At 45.4% G+C, this 21,680-nt stretch overlaps 1 protein-coding gene across 10 annotated transcripts in view; it reads right to left on the bottom strand.

Moving 5' to 3' along the window:
* Positions 1–21,680, bottom strand: part of AKAP13 (A-kinase anchoring protein 13) — a 1,883,770-nt gene that overhangs the window by 39,304 nt on the left and 1,822,786 nt on the right. For 9 of the 10 annotated variants that reach the window (XM_069624282.1, XM_069624281.1, XM_069624275.1 and 6 more), the window contains one exon: positions 6,222–6,507. In XM_069624282.1, coding sequence (XP_069480383.1) covers positions 6,222–6,507 — 286 coding nt within the window. Of the gene's footprint in view, positions 1–6,208; positions 6,508–21,680 lie in introns of all 10 variants that reach the window. The other variant, XM_069624277.1, reaches the window with a different exon arrangement.

The raw sequence follows: 21,680 nt of genomic DNA, 5'->3' as shown, positions 1-21,680 counted from the left end.
AAAAGCCAAACCCATTAGACATACCAATTCCTGGTATGCCCAGGATCTCCTGAAACTACGTTCACAAAAACGTTCAGCTCTCGCTGCCTGGCAAGCAAAACCTAATGAAGTCACCAAACTTGCGTTTAAAAACATAGCTAAACAATACAAATCCGCCATCATCTCAGCCAAAGCAAGCTCCTTCAACTCCAGGATAGCCAATGCTAAATCTGGGTCCAAAGAAATCTTTGCCATTTTCAGAGAACTAGAGTCTCCCACTCCCCCTGCCAGCCCCTTAAACAAAGACAAAAAATAGTGCAACGGCATTCAAGAAGCCATGCTAAATAAACTGAACATCCTCCAAGACAAAATTATCAGCCACCAAAGAGCCTTAACGCTACAACTTTCCGATGTTCACAAGAACACCCATGATGAAATTCCTGCCTTCTCATTCCAAGAGATGACAGAAAGGGAAGTCCTCACCATACTAAACTCAATCAAGCCCTCCAACTGTAAGGGGGACTCATGGCCTGCCCAGATCATCAAGGACCGCGCCCCGACTCTAGCACCGTTCTTCACCGCCTTCATCAACGCTTCCTTCCAATCAAACCAAGTGCCCTCCTGCCTCAAAGAAGTCTAGGTGCGCCCACTGCTGAAGAAACCTACACTCGACCCTAAATCTCCAGCGAACTACAGGCCCATCACGACGATCCCCTTCCTACTGAAGATTTTGGACAAAGCAGCATACACCCAAGTCCAAAATACCTAGAAACACATCATCTGCTTGGCCTCCGACAGTCGGGCTTTCCACCCAACCATGGCACCGAAACCGCGCTACTGGACCTCCAAAACCAAATTGACAACCTCAGAGACGTGGGCAGACCAGCCCTCCTCCTACTCCTCGACCTCTCTGCGGTGTTGGACCTAGTGGACCATGAGACCCTCTGCCACCAACTCTCAACAGCTGGCAACTTCTCACCAAATGCCACTGCATGGATTGCATCCTTTCTCAGTGGGAGAGCAATGAAAGTCTTTTCAGACCAAGCTTGCACACACCCACATCTAATCAAGTGTGGGGTCCTGAAGGGTCCTGCATCTCACCCACCTTCACCTTGTACAACCGTTTCACTAGATCCTTATTCAAATACCTCGATTTGAAGGGTATTTCTTACACCAACTACGCAGACGACACGCAAGACCTCACCCCCCTCCCCCCGTCAGGCGACTACGAGGCAGACCAAAAAACCCTCGATTACATTTACACCACCATCCAGACCTGGATGGCCAAAAACTGGCTCTGCCTCAACAGCAAAAAGACCAAACTTCTTATCATCGGCTCTCCAACCACAATCAAAAAAATGGGCCCTCGATATGACTCCTTTCTCATGGACACCTCTCGTATTCCTGTATCCCAGTCAGTCAAAACACTGGGAGTCTACCTGGATTCCAACCTCACCATGACAAGACAGATGAATGCTATCTCATCAACGGCAGCCTACCACTCAAAACTTATCACTGCTGCCAGGCCCTTCCTAATGCAACAAAACTCCCTTACCATTGCCAGAACAATCATAGGATCTCGCCTAGACTACAGCAATGCACTCCTACTAGGCACATCAGCCAAGAACATCAAGAAACTTCAAACAGTGCAGAACAATGCTCTCAGAGCAGCCACGACACCCGAAAATCCGTCCAATGGCTGCCTGTTAAAGAACGCATCCTCTTTAAATCCCTTGCACTGATCCACAAATGTCGCCACGACACAGCACTTCGCTATCTCACGCAAAGATTCTCTGCGCCCCCATCAAGCAGACCTGCTAGATCTAGCCAAACCAACCGTCTTTCTATTCCCAAAAGCCTCAGAATTAGAGCAGGCGGCTCCAGCTTCCCAGTCCTTGCAGCGACCAACTGGAACCTACTGCCTCCCGTCATGAGAGGCATGGAATCCCACACGGTCTTCAGAAAAGCTTTAAAAACCTTGTTGTTCGTGTAAGACGCTCGCTCGCCATGCCTACCTGTAAGGCATTTGACCACTGGAACACCGTCTGTAAAATTGTATAACCTATGTTCATTGCAACACTGCCTGTTAATGTATAATTTATGCCACCCCAACCCCTGTAACTAAGTCACACTCTTGAAACAGCGCCACGATGCCTCCGGGCTGCCAGGCGCTTTACTAATATAAAAATAAATAAAATAAATGCCCCCTGGGCCGCACCCCCGCGCGCCTCTAAATTTAAAGGGGAAGAAGGCTTTTTCTGGTGAAAAGGGTTCCGTCTACCGTCTCATGGAAGGAACGCCCATGCAGTATGGAGGAAAGGGGACGTGACGTAAGAATAAGTTGAGACAAATGTTATTGATGCGATAATAAAGGATACTATATTTATCGTTAAGATCAAGCTCGCTGTAAAGCGAGGAACTCTGAAAAATGCGACCACCTATGATGGCGGAAGAAAAAAATATGAGGTGCGTGACGCGTGAAGGACCATGGGTACAGTACACGCCCAACTAGGGATAGTTTTACATACATGTCATGTCAATGTCCATTTTCGAAATTCGTAAGTCATGAAATACTCTGCATCCACCGTTAGATGACGGTCTATGCAAACCATGTGATTCTAAGCAGCTGCACAAGCCTTAGAAATAGATTTAATAGTTTCCTTTTAGGTATTAATGTTTAAAATGTCAATAGAGATGATTGTGGTGAATAATTGTTTCACCCACATACTGTAGTGGTCATTTTAGGATATGTGTACACCTTTACCTATGCATCGCTAAGTAATATGTGTAGAGTCAACCACAATGTTCAGGCCTTACATTATTTATAAGAGTGAAAACAGTCTAAACTAAGGCTCTTATACTGTGTGTATAAATGAACTATATTTGACTATGCTGTGCCTAACTCCAAGTACTTATGTGAACCAATATTTGCTTTATGTGTAATTCTACAATAAAGCAAGGTTGTCGGAGGACAGTGAACTGGCATGACTAGCCCACCTAGGATGGGCTGACATCTTTGTAGTTAGGGGTGGTTATCAACCCTACCTTGAAAACCTTGCAGATCCTCAACTTGAATGTCTGCCCTTATTAGAGTAGAGACTTCACCACTGGAATGCAAGCTGAATAAAAGGAAGAGTGCATGCTATGCGCAAAATGGTTGAGTCGGATGAGGAAAATGTGTGCCCCTTTCTTCTCGGCTGTCCAATTTATGATCTACTTAGGTGTAGATCCATTCATTACTCCCCTATTAAGGAAGGAAGGTCTTTTAGACAACACAAATGCTGCAATGCACTTTCCTTTAGGGGATTCTGACAGCAATGTTACTGAATCAACTGCTGGTTTCATTTATGGGGCCTGGAGACAGAGAATTAGTAGGCTTACCAGATGACATCTACCAGGCCTTAAAGGGCTTTTACTTCTATGGGGCTGAAAGTGCAGATGTTAAAATGTTGCACTGAAAAATCACCTTTTACTCTCCCCTAAATCATATATTGTTTTCTTGTAAAGTAGGCTTACTGTTACAGGGATGATGTTTTAAACTGTGTTTTAAGTTATGATGTTGAAGATGGTGTTGAAAATAACTTGGATACATTAAGTATCTAAGTTATTGTATTTTGTTTTTAAGTTTGGTTTGCATGAGAAATGTGTATATATCATGTGTAGGTGTTTTAACTTTTTCATTTTTGAAAGAGAAGACCTAATAAGCCAAAAGTGAAACAAAATCAATAATAAAGAGTGTACATTTTCTGGTATAGCTGTGTGTATTGGATTCTCGCGGCTTTGGTATTGTGTGACTAACTGACCTAGCACACCAGACTCTCTCCTCCCTTGAGTGAAGCCGACTGCTCTGTGACAGCTGCCAACAAAGAGTTTGGTCTAACATTTGGTTGGAACCCAATCTTACCCTTACAGGGATAGATGGTTTCGCACTCCACCCCAGTTTGCAATGTAAAACATTTTTTTTTTAAAGTAATTTCGTGCTTTTAAACCACAATGTGCACTCGGCGCGTGGGTCCCTATCCATGCCTGCCCGCTTCCTGGTCTCCTTTCCTCACCTCCCAGATCTCCCTCCTGACGTGATTGGACCTCTAAAATGAAAAAAATAAAAAAAGAAATCAACATAGGCTTAGTGACCTGGTTACCCTTGCTGCAGCCACACCATTATTGCAGGATCCACAGCGAGATAAGAACCCCTGGCCCCCTCCACCCTAGTTTGCAAAAAAACAAAAATAAAACAAAAAATAAAGTTATTTTGTGCTTTTAAAGCACATAATGCGCACTCGGCGTGTGGGTCCCACTCCATGCCTGACCTTCTGGGCTCCTTTCACCGCCTCCCAGCGTGATTGGCTTGTTATGCCCTCATCAATGACACCCCAGGGCAGCCCTCTGCCCGGCAGCCCCTGCGGCTAAGGGTCAGAGGCAAAGGGCGACTCCTACATTGTCGGCTTCAGAAAGTGTCTGCAGGGGAAGCCAGTGGCCAGCCATCAACCGCAGCTACCACCAAAGTAAGTGTGGCATGGGTGGGGAGTAGAGCAATTACTCTACTCCAGAAAACCCCTGCCACTCTACATTACCCTACCTTGGAAATGCGAATATTGACATGTGCCACACTTAGATGGAATTGTGAACATTAGCCTGCGTCGCATCTGGATAGGACTGTGAAGGTTAGCAAGAGCTGCGCTTGGATGGAATTGTGAATGTTAGCACGTCCCACAATTAGAACCAAGAATATTAGCATGTGCCACACTTAGATAGAATTGTGAACGTTAGCCTGTGTCGCATCTAGATAGAATTGAGAATTTAGCAAGCCCCACACCTAGAACTGCAAATATTAGCATGTGCCACACTTGGATAGAATTGTGAACATTAGCCTGAATTGCATCTAGATAGGACTGTGAAGGATAGCAAGAGCCGCACTTAGATGGAATTGTGAATGTTGGGAAATGTTAGAACGTGGAAATTTAGCACATATCACCTCTAGATAGCGAGGCCAATAACCGACCCACTAACAATCTCACCCCTCTGCATACACCTCTCAAACTTTAACCAAACACAATCACAACCCTAAAGCACAACAAACCGCACAAACTTCACTACACTGCAACAACAAAACAAACCACACACAGCTTCGCACAACAGCACATGATGGCTACCGACCGGAAAGCACCCCCAAGCTCAGCGAACAGTGTTAACCAAACTGAAGCTGCCAAAAGAACATCACTGCTCCCTTGCACTTATCCCACTCGTTCCCACTAACTTCACCCCCCAACCCCTTTTCCTTTTCAGATCCACCAGAGCACCAGGGGACCACTCCGGTGGTGACAATGTTAAAGGATATTGGTACCGCGCAGTAACATCACCAGAGGGCTGTGGAAAAAACACCTCCCTAACAGTAGGCCATAAGGCTCCACCCTTTATCAATAACCCAATGGTTCTTGCTATGCATCTGCAATGATACCTGCTTACATTGTGTCAGCATGTATTGCCTAAACCTTGGGCTGGTTCTGTAATCTGAAACGATTCAAAGGGTCACTTTACCGACAGGAGCATTTTCGATTAACTTTTTTATAAACTAAAAATGTACATAAAAAAATAAATAAATAATTTGTTTTATATTTGGGCGCCCCCAAGCTCCCACTTCCCTATATTTTTAGCCCTACCCCAAACCCCTCCCTACCTCTTATCCCTTAACCCCTATATTTTTCGATGTACATTTTTCGTTAAAAAAATGCATCAAAAAACACCTTTCAGCCAAACGACACTATACTATTCAAAGTGATGTGTTATTAAAAGTGATAGGTCATTAAAACTTTTTTGCCACTGTCAAGGACAATAACAGTAAAGTGTTGACTAACAGCATCTGGGAAGAAGCATGATTTGTAGCATCCATTGTGTGGCATATGTCAAAAGTATGCTTTTGTGGATGCACTTTCTTCACAACATTTAGAGGCAGAAGAAGAAATTCAAAAGCATCAGAGAACATTTCCTAATTTTTGGTTGGTAGTTTTCATTACAAACCTGCATTATTCCTCTAATGACCTGATTGCATGCTAATTTTTCATTCAGTTTTCTAGTGTTGTTAATTGCATGCTTTCCCACCACACTTTAGGATCCCCAATTTCAAATCGCTCATCTGAGAGTTATTGATCAAATCAAGTCAACTTAACAGGTTTAGTGCCATTTCATGCCATTTTACGCACCATTATAAAATAATAATTCAATTGTTTACCATTGCAACTCACCAGTAGCTTCTGAACGGCCTCCTTTACTCTTTTTCTTCTTTTCTTTCTTTTCTTTTGGTTTTGACAAGTTAAAGAGTCTATCTGTTGGTTTGTTAGTCTGGTTTGTTGTGGAAAGTAAATGAAAAGGTCCCTTTCCCTTCTGCTTACTATCTGTCCTAAAGAGACTGTCCTTTTTGGGTGATACAGGCTCCAAGTGGTCCGATTTAGGTGATGAAGCACTTGGCTGTTTTGAAGAGTCTGCGTTCATGGAGGATGTCCGTGCATTTTTATCAAGTTGATGTGAATCCTAAAATCAAAACATGAAACAAAATCAAAATGAGCATACACAGACTACCTTTTAAAATGTACAATGTAAAAAAGAAAGATGCAAATGTTTCCTTCACAGTGGGAGTGGCAAAACTTTCTAAGACTTCGCTTAAACCTTTATCCAACACGGGAGGTTACAGAAAGGAGAATAAAGGCCCAGGAAGAGAGAACCTTAAACTGCCCGATTTGTAGCAACAGTATCGAGACTTTGAAGCATCTAGTATTAGTGTGTGAGCCTCTAACCTCTACAAGAGATAAACTCCTGGGAAGACTCCTTGGGGAATCGACTATAAAAACGCAAGAGGACTGGTGAGCCACCATAAAATGGGGTGGGAGGCTTTCTTTGACGCTAGATTTGCTACAGTTCGTGAGGACAATTTTCACTATCCTGGAGGAAAATGAAAACTCATCTGTCGGATGAAATAGAACTTTTAAAGTCTGGGGCTTTGAGGAAATGTTTATTTTTTATTTTTTCCCATTTCTTCTTTCTCTTGTGCTTGAAAGAAATTCATGTATGTATCAATATAACTTTGCATCCAAGGTTTAATTTAAACCAAGTGATGTGTAAATAAAAACAAATTTAAAAAATGATGCACATTTTATTTTAAATCTACTATTATATCTAAATATGCCCTATTTGTTTTCTTAATTGAATTTTTGACATAAATGTCCTATAATATTTAGCTGAAATGTATGACTTCAGAGTCAAAATAAATCAAGTGAAAAAGAGCACTTTTATAGTGGGTAAAAACATATCCATACATAGCCTACATGCAAAGAGATGAAATAGCCTATACAATGTCTCTGATGAACGGAAGGTGTAGATCCCACGACTAATACCACATTCATTCAAGATTACGCAAAATGACTTCACAATTTAAAATTCATATCGCATCGTATATAGATAGATGGGTTCTATGTGTTTTCAACTTAGAATTTACCAGTTTTTACCGCTTTTTTAACCAATTATTGTGCTGAAAAATGTAGAGGGAGACCTGTAGGGAAATACAAGGTAGTCCCTCATTTCATCATACACATTTTTGCAAAGGTCTGAATTTTAACCAGGGCCAAGGGTGTGAGACTCAGGTGTGTGACTTAAGCGTTTGAGACACTGAATCTAAATAGATGCCACGATTGGGAATGCACAGAACACCTGCTAGAAAATAATGACTTTGCTCCACGATACCACAGTTGTGGGCTGAGTTGCAATAAAAAAATAACTAACATACTCATTTAGCTTGCCCATTTAAAGTATAACAAACTCCCATAATACCATTGAGTGCAAACCAGTCCATGAAATAAACTGGGTGCAGATTGATGGAAATGCATGGTGAAGGAAATTAAATAAACTAAACGTGCAGGTTTAAAGCTGCACTGTGTTTTAAAGTGTGGAATGTGAGATCTGTTCTGCTAAAGACATTGCATTGTTTCAGGCCAGCAAGCGCCGGAGGAATGTAACATTTTCTCTTCAGTAATGCAGTTTGCTCAGTCAAATGCACAGAGGAAATAATATCCTATTTTAATGGGCTGATTTGTCAAGGGGAGGTTCTTTTTGAGTGACACATGGCTTCTAGAAAAAGGTTTGAAGCAGAGATGGCTGGGTCATTCTCTCACTGACGAAGGGAGCAGAAGCGCCAACAGAGAGGGCTGGTTCGTGGGCAGACTGAGTCTTCAGTGTCCTTAGAAGAGCTGCAATCTCAAGCACCCTTATCTGTGGTTGACCCTGAGTGGCATGGCAAGCAGAGGGGCTGAATCGGGGAATATCAGCAGCTGAATCTAGATAATTATGCTGTAATTGAGGAGCGTGTTAAAGTGGATGTTTGATACATTTTAACGTAGATTAAATAAGTCATTTCATTTTTAGGCGCTGCATAATAACAGTTGAAAACTGTGTTTATATTTCTCCAAGTTGTGCTGCGATAATATTCAGAGTGACAGAGGTTCTGCCAGTTTTGTTGCGAAGTTCAAGGTTAATGACAGGAAGAACTGTCTGGGCATTATCGCAAACAGTCGTTGAAATCCATTGCAGGACAAACTTTGCTTATGTTTGAATTACCACGTGGGTACACATGTCATTTTGTGTATCTTGCATATTTCTAATTTCTGATAAAGAATAACAATTTGAAAAGGTAATTTAGTCTCAGTGTATTTATTCTGACTGAGTTTCATTTGATTGGCATGCATAGGGATGCAAAACATACACTAAGGAAAATATTAAAGTAAAGTTAGTCACAGTAAATTGTTTTACTCAGAGGCTGAATGAATGTTTTGTATTTCATTTGCATGTTTAATGTATTCTGGGATGCAAGCCATAAGGGCATACAAGAATGGTATTGTAAATAAAATACCACAGGAGGGCATGAGTTAATTATTGAGAGTGTACTACATCCAGTACTTTTTGTTCTGAAATTAGTCTGACTCACCACTATAAATGTACTCCAGTAAGTTTACCACAATACATTACCAAAAGCTAAGAAAAACAGCAAAATACTGCAAGATACTAAATATGGTCCGAAAAAGATCACGAACAGACCACCACCCCCTTCCACCTCCAACAGTCCCAATCTCTACATCCCATATTACATCACCCAAAAACCTTCCTGAATTTGCAGTAAAATAAAAGCTGTGGTGAAATGTCATCAGTATAAATACCCATCAGGCTCTGGGTATATAGGAGCATTTCTAATATTAGCCATAGAGACTATGTTTTCAAAGGTTTCAGCCTTTTAATGGCTTACTCCATTTTGGGTACCTGTTCACCAGGATAATGTAAAGCTTTTACAATTTAGATGGCACACTAAATATCTATATAAAGCAGTGTTGCTTACTGTTTTGAGTAATGGTAGGCACCACTATTGTTCATGTACAGTTAATTTACATGCAATGTCATCAGCGCGCATATTAATGTGTCCTAAAATGTGCATTGTGTCCTAAAATGTACATGCTATGACTGGTTATATTTCCCGAATTAACATTCATTTATCTAATTTTCAATTACTAATTGCACATAACTTTTCATAATGAAATGTTGGAAGTACAAATATCTCCCTCCATATGAAAAGAACATAAAACAAAATAGCTGTGCCTGTAAACTTTTTAAGGGTGTGTTCATTGAGTTCTAGCCAGAACACATCAATGCTTATGCAGCTGTTATGTTGCTGTCTAATCAATATGTTCCTATTGCTGGTACATGCCATCTACAGAAAAAGAACACAGCCATGGGCACAGTCTTTTGCAGAGTTAACAATGGGATGGTGGGAGCAGATGACAGCATTGCCATTGGAAAAAAAGAAATACATACATAAAATAGTCTTTTGGATGACACAGAGCTACTGAATAAATACCAAGGTACCCATAATCACAACTCTTATAGTGGAACATTCATGTACAAAAGCAGTCTACGTAGAACTATTTTATTTAGACATTCTCATGGAAACAGAACATGGTTTCTAATCAAGAGACTACAAATTGAAACAGTGTGCTCCGTTCACATACTAGCCACTAGAATGAAGGATACCGTATGGTGACGTTTAAACGTACAAAAGGATATGCTCCAATGAATCAAGGTGTCAATAACATGTTCAATGCAGCACCAAAATGCTAGAGGCACTCTCACACTCTTATTAATTTTGTTAAACTTGGGGTTTCACCTTAAGTCACCTGGGGTAATTCCGATGCCAAGCCCTTGGCTCAATGTGCTCCAGCAAAGCTAAGCTTCACCTCACTGAGTGGGCCCAACAAAGTCGAAACATTTGTCTGGAGGTGTCCGGTCTCTGCCCAGGAATGTCAGATCCATCCGGTCCCTGCCCAAGAATTCCAGATCTATGACCAGAATGTAGAGGTTGTGTGTGCTCGGTCAACTGTTTGTGTATGGTAGGTTTTATCTGAGTGTTTAGACTTGGTTATTATTCCTTAACTATAGTCCCTAGGATAAGGGAATCATCACAGTTCAAGATGGAGAAGGCAGGATTCCACAGTGATTGGCTGAAGGGCAGCCTGTGTCTATTTGGAATCCACAAGAGGGTTCTAAACTGTGTTTTATCCTAGAAGCCTTAACGGAAGGACCCAGCTTCAGCAGCTCCCGAGAAGAAGTTAAAGAAACCTTTTCATGAGCACTCACCCAGCAAGGAAGCCTCCGCTAACTGTTCAGGACAATTTACTGCAGCAAATGTTCGAGCTCATTGTAAAAAGAAAAGTAATCTTTGCAAAAAAAGATGTTTGGGATTCAGAGACAGTAAAGCGATATTCCTGTTAGGCTTGAAGCGGCGTTACTTTTAAAGTTTTAATGTAAATATATTCTTAGTCGTGCCACGAGCATAAAAGCAGTCACGCTATCAGCATAAACGTTAAGGAGCGAGTGAGAAGCTTACAGGCACGTCTTCAGCACAATCGTACTGAGAGAGAGCTGCCCTCCCGTGCGCCCCCGTTTTAGAAATGAACCTTGCGGCGTGCACTGCACGTGGCGTGATCACTCACTAGCGACGCCAAGGTAGCATCGAGTTTGTGAGCAGGGGAGAGAGGTTGAACAGTGTAAGGTTTCCGGTCGGTTTGTGTCTCTTCACTATAATTATTTAAACATATAATTATTTCAACATTATTCTGATTGGTTTGTCCTTAACTTTCTTTGTTTTAGACGGAGAGTTTCCCAAAAGCCCCTGGAAGCTGATTGGAGGTTAAGGTTGCCAGGGACCTGAAAGGACATTCTTAACAGCCTTTGTCTTCTCCTTAACAGGAAGGTCCTGTTTCAAGTATCTCCTGGGTTGGGCCCAATTTTGATCCCCTTTGTCATTTTGGCCAGGCTGGAAAGTAACAGGTTTGCATTCAGAGCAACCTGGGACAAGACAAGCTGAGAAACTGGTGGGAGCACTGCACTCTAGATCCTTGAGGATGAAGACTATTTAAATCAGTTACCCGCGCAATAACTTTCAGTCAAAAAGCATTTTATAAAACTCATCTGTTTACCTTAGTTAGTTTAGGTAGTTAGTGTGTACTTTCCGCTTTGGAGGCTTCTCCGATGCAGTCTGAGCAAACATTCAATGTAAGCTGTCACACGGAACAACGTGTAGCCTCAGTGTTTATCTGTTACGCTTGTCGTGCGCTTGCTTTGAAGCCTGAAGTGAACACCGATCTTCACGTACCCCATGTGTGACAAAGCTCCAAGGAATTAAGGGAATAGTGGAATAGTGTTTCTTTAGAGCTCACGCGCGGCAACTAGTTTAAACTTTGTGATACCCTGCTCGTGCGCAGAGACTAGCGTCTCTTTCTAGATGGGTAGCTGGTCACACGTTGGACTTAATTTCCCAGAGGACTTCGTACTTCGAGCGGCTCATCCGCTCGCCCAGTTCAAATAAATTCTGCACAGCAAACTATGTCAGTGCTTTGAGAGGTTCATCCGCTCGTTCCGTTCCGAAGACTTCAGCACAGTTACTCTAATAAAACAAGAGAGGATGTGCTACGTGCAAGTTAGCATTGCGCATGCTCAGAGGGTCTAGTGTCTCTTATGCAGGGAGTAGTGCGCGTATGTTATTTCCCTTCCGAATAAGTGAGAGTTGGAGTAACCATTCCTGAATTATTAAAGCTGTGCTTTATTAAGGGTATATGTCAAAGAACACTGTAGAGTAAATGGTGCGCTCTTCTAAGAGGGAAATAAAAGACTTCTAATGTGTGGAGTCTGTTTTGAACAAATTAAACTGTTTCTAATTGAAGAGCATTTTAAGTGAACACATCTTCTCCGAAGGAAATCCACATTCAACTCAAGGGGACAGTATTCCAGTCAATTACTCAAATATTTATGAACTCCATTCCCTTTGATGAGAAGGTTTAGACTATAAATTTGTTGTCAGCTGAAATGAGGTTTTCTCTTGAGAAAGGTATGGAATGAAAGTTCTTTTTGAGAGGAGCTTCTATAATCACGCCTTCCAGCTATCCAAGGCGGCAAAGAATGTATTAGAAATTACAACGGGATATAGGAGAGCCATTTTGGTTGTAAGGAAATAATATCTTTACTTTTTTCATCCTCTGTAGGTACTCAGCTAGTTGGAGAAGATAGTGACCTGTGTCCTTTTTTATTTAATCCACTTCCCCTTTCGCTCAGGGGTGTTGAGACTTCTGCTGTTAACATTCAGTAGGGGACTACATATCTTGGAGGGAGTGTGGGGCTCAGCAGCTCCTACAGACAAGGATTCAGGACCGGACAAACGGAGCGTGGTGAGCGCGATGTAGGAGGCCGAGGGCTACAGAAGTTATTCAGCACGGAGCGCAGTGACACACAATCAAAAGTTGTCAGGAGTAACAGCTTGCATAGCGAGTGCCGATTTAAAAGAGGGCAAAGCAAATTAATGTAAATAACGTTGAGCACAGGGCTCCAAAAGAGAACGAAATGGCAGCTATGTATATAGTTTTGAACAGAAAGCTCCAACAAGTAAGAAAAAAAGACCTTAAAGTAAAAGTAAGTAGACGGATGTTAATTAAAGTGATTGAAAACATTTGAGAGTGGACAATCTCAAGAACTATTTCATTTTAGCACTAAAAAAGACTACCTGCAAAACTACTCAATTTCTGGACATCAGTAGCAAGGAGAAAAACTCTATTGAAAACTAAAAGGCTTGTTTGGGAAAGACAGAAGACTGTAGCATATCTTAGATTTCCAGAGACTGTTACTGAGAAAACCTTAAAGAAAGCTGCCTTTGAGCTGTAAGCAGAAGCACCCAGATAAAGGAAGATGTAGTAGTAGGAAGAATAAGGTCTCAAGGGTAACAGTTCAGTCATTAAAGTTGTTTTTGTGTTTCCACAGATCAGCAGATAATCAGAAACGGATCCTAGTAAGCAGAGACAGAGGGTAGTTCTGAGGTCTGGAAGTTTGTTATTTTATCCAGTTCCCCTTTCCCCCCAGGGCTGTCCAGTCTGAAGTTGATTTGTGTAATCTTCCGTCTGTACAGTCCAGTGGGGGTCATTGGGTACATCTTCAATCTCTGCAGGCCAGGTAAGGTGGGACCTTACAGGGGTTTGCTGATGGTACTCTTGCTGAGAGAGGAACTGCCTAGCATGTTGTGGCTGTATTGCTCTTGTGGGTGGAACCAGTATATACACATGTATATTTCTGATCTGTGATGGGTCAATGAGCTAAAATGTGGTTGTAGACCCTCCTCAGTGGAAGAAATTCCATAGAACAGGTTATTTGAATGCTCCAATACAATTAGACCGCAGGCAATGTTCATTTAGGGCAGACATTAGTTAAACCTCACTAGCGATCACGGACCAGCTGATTAACATCATGCAATTAGTCACCGGTACATACAGGTTTTAATCACAATAAGCAGTGTTAGCATAATCTGCTTGTGACAATTCAGGAAAACAGAAGAGTTCCACTGCAAAATGTTATGAAATGAATGGCAATCGATTCATGATTTATTGAGCGGTACAATGCCTCTTTTGCTTTACCTTTAAGTGAGTATTTAAAAACAAGAAATGTATAGTTACTCACCGTAGTGACTAACTTACTCTTAAGTCCATAGTGCCCTTTTCTCCATACTGTATGGGCATCTCTCACGAGGGACGGGAGACAGAACCCTTTGCCAGAAAAATCATCTTCCCCCTTAAATTTAGAGGCACGCAGGGGCGCGGTCCCGGGAGCATGCGCTCGCCTGACTACGCTCACCGGCGCCACTCCTCAGTCCGCATTGACGCATCGACAATATTCAGCATTGCCTGATGACACCAGTATTATCAGGGGGGAGGCTGGTGGGACGTATGGAGGAAAGGGGACTATGGACTAAGAGTACGTTAGTCCCTACGGTGAGTAACTAGAACCGCCCCCTTTCCTCCATACTGTATGGGCGATTACAACTGAATGTACCCCCAGGGTGGAGAGGAGACCCGTCTTAAGAAAACAGATTTCTTAGAACCGCCTGTCCGAATGCCCCGTCTGACCTAAAGGCAGCATCCAGACAGTGCTTACAGAAAGCCTAAGGGGTGGGCCCAGGTAGCCACCCTGCTGAGGACCTGCCACGGCACATGCCGTTGGAACGCGATGCATGTGGCCTTGGCTCTGACCGCATGGGCATGCAAGTTAGCTGGGACTGGTTTGTGCTGCCCCTCATAGGCCTCCTTGATGGCCGCGACCATCCATCTTGCTATGGAGGCCTTCGAGGCCTGATAACCGGGCCTTGACCCACTGAAAGTGACAAACAAGGCGTCCGACTTGCGGAAGACCTTGGTCCTGTCCAGGTAATATTTCAGCACGTGTCTGACATCCAGGCAGTGCAAGACCCTCAGAGGCTCGTCCTTTTGGTCGTGATGAAAGTGTGTAAGACTATCTCCTTGTTGAGATGGAAGGAGGAGTTCACCTTGGGAAGGAAATCTGGGTGCATTTGCAGGACGATCTTATCCGTGTGAAAGGTGGTGTAGGGCTCTGAAGCCACCAGAGCCTGGATCTCGCTGACTCTGCAAGCAGAGGTGAGGCCCACGAGCAGAGCGGTCTTTATGGTGACCATCCTGATATCCACGGACGCCATTGTTTCAAAGGGTTTGTGTGGCAAGGCACCCAACACATTAAGGTGTGGGTGTGGTTTCTTTATGCGAGTAAAGCCTGTGGAGGTCTGCCAGATGTCGCTTGACCACCGGGTTGGAGGAGAAGAGGCCCCTCCTCCAAATTCCTGTAAACCCCTATTATGGCTGCCAGATAGGTGCGGCATGTATGCCAGAGTGGGCAAGGTGTGCCAAAAAAGAGAGCACGTTGTCCAAGGTGCACTTAAGAGGGTCGATCTCCGTAGAGTGGGCGAATGACAGAATCAAGACTATTTACTCTTATATTGGCTCCTAGTACCCTTGCTTCTAGCGCCCTGGATGATCTCTAGGTTAGCCTGAGATAGGCTCAAGTGTTTCAGCGTGACCTGCTTAGGAACCACTCTGCGAGGGCTAGTTTGTGAGGAGCAGAGTGGAGTACCTTGCCCCCGTGCTGGGCCAGGAGAGGGGCTGGGCCCAGCAGTAGATGAATGGGTGGTCTGTCCGATAGGCGGAGTTGCTCGGAGAACCACGGTCTCGCCGGCCACTAAGCAGCTATCAAAATGATGCTGAGGTGACAGGATTCCTTTATCTTGCAGATCACCCTGTGGACCAGGGGTGTGGGCGGGAAGGCGTATTCCGTCATGTTGTTCCATTGTATCTGGAATGCGTCGCCCAGGCAGCCAGAGCCCTGCCAGGAAGCAAACTGCTGCCATTTCCTATGGTCCCAGGAGGCAAACCGATCCACCTGGGATTGCCCCCAACCTGAGGAAGATCTCCTTCAGCACTAGGTTGTTCAATTGCAACTCGCAATTGTCCGCCCCTAGTCTACTGAGCCTGTCAGCTTCAAGGTTGGATTCCCCCGGGAGGTGGACAGCCATGAGGTAGATGTTGTTCTCCAGAGCCCATTCCCACATGCCGACTGCTAGGTTGCACAGCGGAGGGGATCTGGAAGCCCTCTGCTTGTTGACATAGTACATGCTGGTGGAGTGGTCTGTCTGGATAAGAACTGTCTTGCCCTCGATGAGAGGGAGAAAGGCCTTGAGAGCCACCCATTTGGCCTTCAATTCTAGCCAATTGAAGTGGGACTCCTGCCGGGTCCAGACTCCATGGAAGCTGTGGTTGTCCAGGGTGGCTCCCCAGCCCTCTACTGAAGAGTCCATATTAACTATGACCTGAGGGGCCGCTGTCGGAAGGGCTTGCCCTGCCATAGATTGTAGTCCGCGGACCACCACTGGAGGTCTGAGTGGAGAAAGGGAGGAATGCTGACTGGCTCCGCTTGGGAGCCCTTCTCCTGATTCCATGAGGCTGCAAAGTGCAGCTATAATCTCCTCATCCTGAGTCTTGGGTATGGTACGGCCAACAGGACAGCTGCCATAAGATCCAATAGGTGTTGGTACTACCAGGCCGAGGTGACTGGCCTGGAAAGGAAGTGAGCTGGGGCTCTCCGGATGGCTGCAATCTTGTCCTCCGAGGAAAGACTCTCACGAAGCTTGTGTCCCAGATGAGGCAGAAGGAGGTCAGGCTCTGCGTGGGCTGCAGCTAAGACTTCTTGAGATTGATAGTGAACCCCAGGTCATGGAGCGTGTTCATCAGTGCGTAGGCGGCATGGTGAACCGCTTCTGGAGAGGTGGCTCGCACGAGATAGTTGTCTAGGTATGGGTAGACATGGTGGCCTTGGGCCCTGAGAAGGGCGGCCCTGCATTCATTAACCCGGTAAATACCATGGGCGCCGAGATGAGGCCAAAGGGTGCACCTTGCATTGGAAATGGCAACCCATGATCCTGAAGCGCAGTAAGGAACTATGCGGCTACCAAATCGGGACGAGTAGATAAGCGTCCTTCAGATCCAGGGAGCACATCCAGTCTCCCTGTCCAGTGTTTCCGCAATAAGAGTTGGCGTAACCATCTTGAATTTTTGCAGAGGGAGAGATTGAGGGTAGAAAGGTCCAACACAACTCTCAGGCCAGCCTGGTTCTTATGTATGGCGAAAATCCTGGAAAAAAAGTCTAATACTGGCTGGGAGGCTGGGACTTCTTCCACTGCCTGGCGCTCGACGAGTGACTGGATCTCCGCCAGCAGAGTTGTATCCCAATCTGTGGGAGAGGAGGGTGGAGAGGAAGGTACAGGTAGGCGGTACCCCATGGAGACTACGGAGAGGATGCAAGGGGGCCGAATAATTCTGGCGCAAACAATTGCACGTGAAAGACAAGCCTGCCCTCCAACGTGGACCCGAAAAGGGTGCGTCATGCCTTCTTTCCCTCTGAGGCTGTTGCGGAGGGCGGGATTGGCAAAAACCTTTGCCTCCCTTTTGTTGTTTCCTCCGGTGCTTACTCTGAGAACCGTCAGGTTGCCTGGATCCCCATTCTTGGAAGCCTCAGAACCCGCCAAACGCCCGCCCTTGTCGGAGCGTTGCTGCGACTGGGTGTAGGCCTTGGATCTGGCCTTCGTAAGAATAGATGAAGACTTCACGGTTTGCAAGCTATTTTTTTCATCTAATTCCACATCCGTGGTGGAGTGGAAGAGGTCACAACCCTCGAATGGAAGGTCCAATATGCATTCCTGGACATCAGGATTAAACTTAGTAGCCCGGAGCCAGGCCGTCCTTCTCATGTCTGTGGCAATGCAGATGGCCCAGCCAGAGGTATCGATGTGGGCCACGGTGGACTCCATGATGTCCTGCGCTACCAGATTGGCTTCTCCTAGGGCCACCTTGAAGCGCGCTTGGCTCGGTGCCGGAAGTTCTGGGAGGAATGGCATCCGCGTTGGCTTGACGCAGGTGTAAGGAGGCAGTGGGGTACAGCTTTTTTCCGTACGCCTCCTTGCTTAACAGCTTTGAGGACGAGGTGGCCGAGGATGACTGAGGCTTGGAACAGAGTGAAGCAGCAGCAATCACGGAAGAGTGCGGTTGAGGATCCGCCGAAAGCAAAAGTGTATCCCCCTCCATCTGCCTATACTTGGCGTTGAGGCGTCGACTGGTACGTTGGACCAAGTCCTCCTTCTTGGCCAGGGCAACTACGTCCTTCTGCATCAGGATCCCCGTTTATGTAGGGGGTCTTAGGGTGAGGACGTCTGCCAAGACCCCCTCCTCGGCCTGCTCGACCTCGGGCTGAGAAAGGCCCAAATATTCTGCCAAACCTGCAAGGCGTTCATGGAAGGCCCTGGCTGAGGATGGCGTGTCGGGGCCCTGCTCCTCGTCAGTGTCCACCTGTCAGGCTGAGAGAAATCCTGTGTCCGCGGAAGCTGCTGAACCCCCAACAATCCCCCTGAAATGTAATCCTCAGAACCAGATTATACTCGGCTCTATTAACTACACCCCAAAGGGAAAGGGGGAAGTGGATAACCTAAGAAACACCAGGTTGGCGACATCTAGATTAGCTGATGCTGAACCTGCAGTGAATACATAAACAAACACAAATCCTCATATCACTTACTTAACCTTAGGTTTTGAAAACTCTATATCCTTAACTAAAATGTAAAGAGTCCTACCTGGTTCTTCTCTTTAAGTATCTTAGAGAAGATTGAAGAAATTGCTGAAAATATCTTTCTACCTCTATTCTTGAGATTCTTGAAGTAGACAGCAACTCCTTTGTATTAAGAAATCTTATGAGCCTTGACCTTTGCCATTAAAACTGTATATTGTTCCAGTTATGATAGGCTTAAAAGAATTCTGTTCTTCATTCTTTTCAATTGAATTTTAAAACCAGCACATGCGATAATAAAGTAAATTGTCTCTTGAAGAAGGCGCACACTTGATCAAAAAACCCGTAGAAACTTTTCCGCGCACACGCACAAAAAATACACACACGTTGAAGCACACGCGTTGAAGAACACACACGCTGAAGACCGCACGCGCTGAAGAACACACGCGCTGAGGAATTCACATAGTAGTCTTTTGTCGCGCACACGCGCTAAGAACACACGCGCTGAAGAATTCACATAGCAGTCTTTTGTCGCACACGCGCGCTAGGAACACACGCGCTGAAGAATTCATCTAGCAGTCTTTCGTCGCGCACACGGGCTAAGAACACACGCGCTGAAGAATTCACGTAGCAGTCTTTCGTCGCGCACACGCGCTAAAATTTTCACGCGCTGAAGAGCACACGCGACAGTTACTCCACGTGCACCAGTTAAGAGTTCTGACACTCGCAGGAATCCAATCGTACGCAAGATGATTAATACGTAACCAAGCTCACGCTTACTTCCAAATGAAAGTTAAAAGTCACACACCCTTTTTAAACAGAACATTACAGTTCTACACTTGAAATTACTTTTTCTTTCTTAAAATGTCACGAAGAAAATCTGAGAAACAGATTTACATATCCAAATGAAAGTCACTTAACTTTAGAATGGTTTTCATGGAACTTCTGAAACTCTCCTGTCAACCTAGATACATCTCCTGAAAATCCCCAAAAGAGTAGCCACTCGATTTGTAAGTTCAAATCCACTAGGCCCAAGACTTCTGCAGGAGCAGCTACTAACACGTCCTCTCAGCTGGGGTTACGACGACGAAAGGCAGAGAGTGACAGTTTAGAATGTTCATTGTTGTCCTGCTGTCCTCTCTAGCCAATCACAGCTTCTATTGGGAAACTCCATCTTGCCTTGGACCAGAACCAGGATTCTGTATTGAGAAGTTAAGGCCAAACCAACCAAAGTAGAAAACTTCCAACCCACAGACACATAATCTACAATCCTCAAATAAAGGGAAATAAATAAAGGAAAATAAAAGGAAACCTGAGGAAAATAAAGGAAACCTGACACCACCAGAGTGCTCAGAGGGTCCGGGACTGGTGGAGGAGTGCTGGGCACCATGGGCGGAGGTGTGGAGACCGGAGCCAGTGGCTGATGCAGAGGCTGGTGTGGAACCGCCTGTACTGTGGGAGGCAGGGAAGCTGGAAACAGAGGAGCCTGCTGGGGCAGCGGTGGGTGCGATGGGGCCTGTGGCACCGGAGCCATAGGAGGAATGACTATGGGTGCCGGTGGGGTGACCTGGGGGAGCATGTCCCTGATGGCATCCAGGAGGATGACCGCCATCTGGGGAGTTCGCATCAGACCTAGAAACCTTCCGAAGAACCTGTCTTCAGAGGCTGTAGAGGTGGCAGGTGATATTGACGGAGTGGCTAACAGCGGCTGGGGCAGGAGCACACTCTGCCTGGGGTGCAGGGGAAAACTCCCCCGAGCTGCTTATGGATAAAGTGTAGGCCACGCACCTGGTTGACACCAGTCCCACCCTGTGACTCGTTCCTCCACCCGCTCTGCCAGAGGTGGTATCGGAAGAGCGGCCATCTTGTCTGGCGCGGCCGCCATTTTATCGAGCTGTGTGCCATGTGCCAAAGTCATGGTGCTGGCTCGTTGGAAGCAGTCCCGTCCAAGACGCTTGGTGTTGGAACAGAAGGCCTATCCCGCACCTTAGGCCGTTACTGGGAAGGCGTATTACCCTTGGCAGAGCTGCCGGTAGTACTGCATGAAGGCGCCCCCTCGAACATGATGCTGGTACTAGGGCGTTGCCCCTTGGGAGTAACCCAGGCAAAAGAACCTTGCAGTCCCTCAGCACTGACACCTGAAGGATCCGGAGACCGCTCGGGCGGTAGCTGGGCTAGCCTTGGTACGTATGCTGATGCTAGAACCCAAAAGGTTCCTCCCGGTCGAGCGCTTCTTTGGGAAGGAGTCTCCTTTGCAGGGTGCAATGGTAAATAGAGGTCTCTCCTTTGGCCTCGGGCAATATTTGACAAAGTCCTTTAGGTCCTCCGGAGGTGACTTCTGGAAGAGCTCCCTCCACCTATATGGACATGGAGTCAGTGCGTTGCTCGCGGAACAATCTTCTCAGCCGTGGTCAGGGCCAAAGCAACAGAGGCAAAGGGCATGGGGGTCAAAAGTAGGGAAGAGCCCCTCGCATGCTGGACACCTGCTAAAGCCCGCTGGAGTCGAAATGCGCAAGGGAGGAGGGTGTGGCCGGTGGACCAAGTACTTAATTGAAGAGAAAAATATAGAAGAATATCTGGGAAAGAGCGCATTGAATTACATGGCCGAAGACAAACCCAGGAGCGCTGGTGAATTCGGCCTGTTGACATGGAAAAGGGGACTGAGGAGTGGTGCCAGTGGGTGGAGTCAGGTGAGAGCATGCTCCCGGGGCCTCACCACTGCGTGCTTCTAAATTTAAGGGGGAAGAAGATATTTCTGGTGAAAATGGTTCCGTCTTCCGTACCTCGCGAGGGACGCCCATACAGTATGGAGGAAAGGGGACAGGACGTAAGAGTATGATAGTAAACTTGGATTAAATAAAGAATTCATTATATTACACCGTCACTCAATTATCTTTATTCAAACAGAGGCAAAAAGCAGAGCATTTGCTGGGCCAGCATGGGTCTTTCGTTTGGTCAAAACCGGTTTCATAATGAGTGATTTTAAGATATATGGTATGATATGATAGGTTATTTATAACGCGCTTAATACCCAGAGGTTTCTAAGTGCGGACTTGGGGATCGAACCTGTGTTGCTCCATGTCGTCTTGCTTCCAAGGCGAGCACATTGCCCCTGAGCTATCCACCCGAGATGAGTAATATATATGAAGGCGAGCAAGAGCTTTCATTTTTTTTTATCTATCATGGACCTTTTTAATGATCTGATTGATAGTTTGTGTTGTGTGCCAGTC

The sequence above is a fragment of the Ambystoma mexicanum genome, chromosome 11 (assembly GCF_040938575.1).
Source record: "Ambystoma mexicanum isolate Mex_15411 chromosome 11, UKY_AmexF1_1, whole genome shotgun sequence".
Taxonomy (NCBI): domain Eukaryota; kingdom Metazoa; phylum Chordata; class Amphibia; order Caudata; family Ambystomatidae; genus Ambystoma; species Ambystoma mexicanum.
Note: the sequence above shows the minus strand (reverse complement) of the source record. Positions and strands in the feature narration are given on the sequence as shown.